Source organism: Eurypyga helias, unplaced genomic scaffold (assembly GCF_000690775.1).
Source record: "Eurypyga helias isolate BGI_N326 unplaced genomic scaffold, ASM69077v1 scaffold7157, whole genome shotgun sequence".
NCBI lineage: Eukaryota > Metazoa > Chordata > Aves > Eurypygiformes > Eurypygidae > Eurypyga > Eurypyga helias.
Window position 1 is genome coordinate 29,091 of NW_010259768.1, and position 6,000 is coordinate 35,090.

The window sequence follows — 6,000 nt, forward strand, 5'->3', positions numbered from 1 at the left end:
TACAAAGCTTTGAACAGGAGTGAAACAAAATAAGTATTACGTGTCAACATGCACATTTTGGGGTAGTAAAGGGAAGTCTGTTGACAGCGGCTTTTATTTTCTTTCACTAGAACACCAAATTTAAAAAAGGGGGAAAATACTCACAAGACAGACTCTAGGATTCACCCAAACATACTTCTCAGTTTCTCTCACAAAAGGTACCAAAAAAAGTCAGTCTCAAAAACATCCTACTTCAAACATTCATACTGTGCCACATCCTACAGGAAAGTAAATTATTTCAGAAATGTTGAGTGATTAAATGTTTTTGTACTAATATTGAACAAAACCATTCTCCGTATTAAACCTTTCAAGCACTACAGCATTTGAGATGATGTTCCATTTATGTTCTAAAACAGCGTTCTGAAAGAGTGAAGCATTCTCCAATACACTCCTTACTGTTCAAGCCACAAATTCAGGATAATGATGAAAAAGCCCCAACACCTGAACAGTGATACAGGACTCTCTAAACTACTTCATTAATTGTTTTCCTCACTCACCTGGGCCAGCAAAAATCAATTCATAATAGAGTAACAGACATCTGCTCAAGAGATCACAAACAATTTCTACAAAGAACATTTGAAAGGACTTCAATGCGCAGAAGATTCTTGGGAAACCAGAATCCAGTTATCCATTTAAAATATAAAGCATCAGTTTAAAACACTTCCAGGGTAACCAAGCAAAACAATAACTAAACACACTGAACGTGACACTGAGTGCTTTCAATACCATCTTACTCATTTTGCCTGAAGACAGAAATTACAAATAAACTCTTAATTTAATAGTGGAAATACGCTGCACCTTTATTTAGGGATTATGGTTTCAGACACCAAAACAAAGCACCCAAACACTTTTCAGCTTTAAGAATTACATCAACAGGTGTGCACAGATATGTCAGAAAGGCAGCTCTGACCTAAATTTAATTCCCACCTTACTCGGAGCTGTACTTGGTAGTTGCAGGCTAAGAAGTCTGAGATGAGAGTACTGCCACCTTGTGCCAGTCAAGCTGAAGCCTAACAAACAAGACTACAAACCAAGACTAATCCCAGAGCATGTTCTGCCTTCAAAGTCTGAACAGTTGTTTGAGATCAGATGCTTCATCCTGAACTACGACAGAGGGTAACACTATCAGTCTTTAAGAACATCCTAAACCGATTATTTAAATAAAAATGATCGAACTATCTGTATGTAATCAACACATCTGGCAGCAACTACTCATATTATTATTTGCCATTATAGCAGCCTGGTTTTAATCACTCATAACTGTAATAAACTTCAATCACAAGGAATAAGAACTTTGGTAAGGGGTGTAGCTTTCAGGCTAGTCTGTCTGGTTTGGTGTGGGGTTTGGATTTTGTTGGTAAAAACTTGCAAAACCAAAAAAGTATATGCATACATAATTTGATAGTTCAAAAGAAGTGAAACTTTTGAAATGCTCCAATACACCCATGCTATAAAAAGGGTGATATATTCTTACCGTGTGAATATCGCAATAACCAAATCAACATAAACCTTAGAAGCAGAGAAGTGTTATGAAAATTCTGAAGTATATTAACAAGCCATGAGGAAGTTTCCTCCACTCAGTCCATTCTGATCTAAAGTACAAGCACTACAGCAAAAAATTACATATGTAAAGAACCTGATTTTTTCCTGTTTATTTACTGATACATATAATTCTGCTCAGTGGATATTTCAGTGACTTCCTCCCACTACAGCCATTATTACAAACTATAAAAATGTAAAATAAGAATACTCACCAATATCATTAGCTAGAGAAGCAGGATCAGAGGCCCCAAGGGTGGCTTCAAATTCCTCCTGAAGACGATAAGCTCTTTGAAGAAGGGATTCCAGCTTATGAATGAATTCAGCACTAATGATATCCTACAAGAAAAAATAATTCAAACATTTTCTATTTATTTACAGTCTGTAAGATTTTTTTGTAAAATTTAAGTATATTAAGTCTTCAAAGAACTCACTCTGCTACATTAATTTCCTGCAAACTGCACAAGGACACCGTCAAACACTTCAACATCCAAGATACATAATCTTTTCTAAATGTACATATATTTTATTTAGTATAATGGAAATACAAACTAAATTTAAAAATACTTTAAAATTATCTCTGATGTCTACTGCACTAGAAATAATGAAAGCCATACAGATGTATGTTTTTTCCCAAATAATTTTAACATTTAGTTCGTAAGAAAGGAATACAAATGAAATCCAAGCACACTATTGCTGAATATACATAAATTCAACATCTTTCCAAGATTTTTGCTAAGCAGATATCCTCTCACATAGTCATAAATGAAAGGGAACACATCATAGAATCACAGAATGGTTTGGGTTGGAAGGTCCCTTAAAGCCCATCCAGTTCCACCCCCCCTGCCATGGGCAGGGACACCTTCCACTAGAGCAGGTTGCTCCAAGCCTCGTCCAGCCTGGCCTTGAACACTTCCAGGGATGGGGCATCCACAGCTTCTCTGGGCAACCTGTTCCAGTGCTTCACCACCCTCTCTGGGAAGAATTTCTTCCTGATATCTAATCTAAACCTCCCTGCTTTCAATTTAAACTCGTTACCCCTTGTCCTGTCACTACAGGCCCTTCGAAAAAGCCCCCTCCCAGCTTCCTTGTAGCCCCTTCAGGTACTGGAAGGTGCTATAAGGTCTCCTCAGAGCCTTCTCTTCTCCAGGCTGAACATCCCCAACTCTCTCAGCCTGTCCCCATGGCAGAGGTGCTCCAGCCCTTGGAGCATCTTCGTAGCCTCCTCTGGACTTGCTCCAAGTGGTCCATGTCCTGCTTATGTTGAGGGCCCCGGAGCAAGACACAGAACTGCAGGTGAGGTCTCACAAGAGCAGAGTAAAGGGGGAGAATCCCCTCACTCAACCTGCTGGCCACGCTGCTCTGGATACAGCCCAGGATACGGCTGGCTTTCTGGGCTGCCAGCACACACCGCTGCCTCATGTCCAGCTTTTCATCCCCCAGTACCCCAAGTGCTTCTCCTCAGGGCTGCTCTCAATCCATTCTCCACCCAGCCTGCCCTTGTGGGATTGCCCCAACCCATCTGAAGGACCTTGCACTTGGCCTTGTTGAACTCCACGAATTTGACACAGGCCCACCACTCCAGTCTGTCCAGATCCCTCTGGATGGCATCCCTTCCCTCCAGCATGTTGACCGCACCACACAGCTTGGTGTCATTGGCAAACTTGCTGAGGGTGCACTTGATGCCACCGTCCATGTCGCTGACAAAGATGTTAAACAGCACCGGTCCCAATACCAACCCCTGAGGAACACGCTCGTCAGTGGTCTCCACCCATACATTCAGCCGTTGACCACAACTCTTCTGAGTGTGACAATCCAGCCAATTCCTTATCCACCAAGCAGTCCACTGCTCAAATCCACGTTTCTCCAATTTAGAGACAAGGATGCCATGTGGGACAGTGTCAAATACTTTGCGCAAGTCCAGCCAGATGATGCTGGTTGCTCTTCCCTCATCCGCCAACACTGTAATCCCATCATAGAAAGCACGATTTGCCCTTGGTGAAGCCATGTTGGCTATCATCAATCACCTCCTTATTTTCCATATGCCTTTAGCATAGTATCCAGGAGGATCTGCTCCATGATCTTGCCAGGCACAGAGGTGAGACTGACCAGCCTGTAGTTCCCTGGGTCCTTCTTATTTCCCTTTTTAAAGATGGGGGTCATGTTTCCCCTTTTCCAGTCAGTGGATAGTTCACCAGACTGCCAGTTTCCCCTTTTCCAGCCAGTGGGAACTTCACCAGACTCCCAACAACTTCCCAAGTATGATGGATGGTGGCTTAGCAACTTCATCTGCTAGTTCCCTCAGGACCCATAGATGCATCTCATCAGGTCCCATGGACTTGTGCACCTTCAGGTTTCTGAGGTGGCCTGATCTCCTACAGTAGGAGGTTCTTTACTCTCCCAGTCCCCACCTTTGTCTTGTGTGACACGGACAGTGAGGCTTGAGCACTTGCTGCCGAACACTGAGGCAAAAAAGCCATTGAGTACCTCAATCTCCTCCATAGTTGGTAACCAGCTCTCCCATTTCCTTCTGGAGTGGGCCCACATTTTCCCTAGTCTGTCCCTGAACTCCCTTTAATCCTGACCCATAAGGTCTCAGTCGGCTCTTTGTTTATCCCCAACAGAGTCCATGCACTCCAACTTGTCCAATGACACAGAGGGCAACACACCCTCCTCCTCTCCCCTGCCTGTCTTTCCTCAAGAGTTGGTAACCAGCTCTCCCATTTCCTTCTGGAGTGGGCCCACATTTTCCCTAGTCTGTCCCTGAACTCCCTTTAATCCTGACCCATAAGGTCTCAGTCGGCTCTTTGTTTATCCCCAACAGAGTCCATGCACTCCAACTTGTCCAATGACACAGAGGGCAACACACCCTCCTCCTCTCCCCTGCCTGTCTTTCCTCAAGAGCCTGTACCTTTCTATGCCAACACTCCAGTCATAAGAAACATCCCACCGCATCCCTGTGATGCCAGTAAGATAATAGCCATGCAAGTGCACAAATGCACGATGACGCAAAATACTTTGTGCAGAGAACTGGTGGGCTTGGTAGCTTGATAATACCATGCAGACCCAACCACTGATACAATAACACCGACTGCCAAAAAAACCCCAGTAAGGCTAATTCCTGCCCCTGGTCTCCTCCAAATAACTAACTAAAAATCACAAGGGACGAAGTTAGATGTTCTTCAAATGCAATGCCACTACATTGGAAATTTTAATTCATTCTCAGTTTTGTTAATTAAATTAGAAGTTGAAAAGACTCAGGTAGTAAAAGTATGATGAATTGTCAGGGCAGCAACAGTAGGTTATAGATTGATTATACTCACTTCTACACTTTCTTCTGCAATTGCATCTCCTGCTCCCAGCTTAATGGAACCACAACTTGCTTCATCTTCAACTTGCCTGTTACGGAAAGTTAGTGCCTGCTCCCATCGACGCAGTGCTTCTTCGAAAAGCTCCATACCTAGGGGTGATCAGGAATACCTCCATTCCATCAGACACACAGCTTCCAAATGTCTTCACATTTTAGAGTCACAGTAAACTATGTTGCTAATAAACATGGTTATAGCAGAGATGTAAGTTTTTTAAACAGCAGCAATTCCCAGTCTTAAAAAACAGAAAGGAGATCTACCTTTTTAATAAAATTAAGAGGGTCACAATATGAATAAAGCCACAATATTCAGTATATTTTTTCCTATTAACTTTTAAAAATAATTCTGTGTCTTACTACTACAAATACAGGAATTTTAAAATGTGTATTTGAAAAAACTAACTCTAGGTTAAGTAAGATTTCATTATTTTATGAAAATGTTCTTAGACACATGCCCACAGGACACTGTGAAAGAATACCACAATTATATTGTGTAAGCATGACTTTGCCACAAAACCCAAGAAATTATTTACATTCATTGCTGGTAGATGGTGAATATTTTTATTATAACTTACCCATCAAATATAAGTTTTCAGGTGTGGTCACTGGAATATTGACAAGTTTAATATCATCTTCATCTGCTTTATCCCAGGAATTAGAGTTGGCACAAGCACAACTGTGACAAGAGGTGGCACTCTGAACCTTAAATAAAATAAACAAATCTTGAAGTGTTGTTATTTAGACTATCCTTAAAACTACATTCCTGCCAGAGTACGTTACATCTAAGTTATGTATCTAGAAACTACTTTTACTACCTGGTAAGCACAATGGCCTTAGCATTTCTAGCCATTTGTGCAGCTTGTTTAGGAAGTTGTTTCAGCTCGGTGAAACCACTAGGTGCGTATCCAGTGCAAGTTAACAGACATTCAAGAGCCTTAAAACACTTTTTACTTACCGAGGCCAGACTCTGAACTGAGCCGGAGTATTTACTGAAAAGTCCTCCATTTGCATAGATGCAAGACTGAGATCCTTTTTCCTTGGCAGAGCTCAGGGAA

At 41.8% G+C, this 6,000-nt stretch overlaps 1 protein-coding gene across 1 annotated transcript in view; it reads right to left on the minus strand.

The window, feature by feature from the left end:
• FAM73A (family with sequence similarity 73, member A) overlaps positions 1 to 6,000 on the minus strand; it is a gene marked incomplete at its 3' end in the record, with an annotated part of 36,933 nt that overhangs the window by 27,983 nt on the left and 2,950 nt on the right. The window contains exons 3-6 of the mRNA XM_010154764.1: positions 5,901 to 6,000; positions 5,521 to 5,647; positions 4,902 to 5,038; positions 1,794 to 1,917 (exon numbers count right to left, since the gene is read on the minus strand). The exon at positions 5,901 to 6,000 is cut by the window's right edge and continues 34 nt beyond it. Of these exons, the coding sequence (XP_010153066.1) occupies positions 1,794 to 1,917; positions 4,902 to 5,038; positions 5,521 to 5,647; positions 5,901 to 6,000 (488 nt within the window). The remainder of the gene's footprint in view (positions 1 to 1,793; positions 1,918 to 4,901; positions 5,039 to 5,520; positions 5,648 to 5,900) is intronic.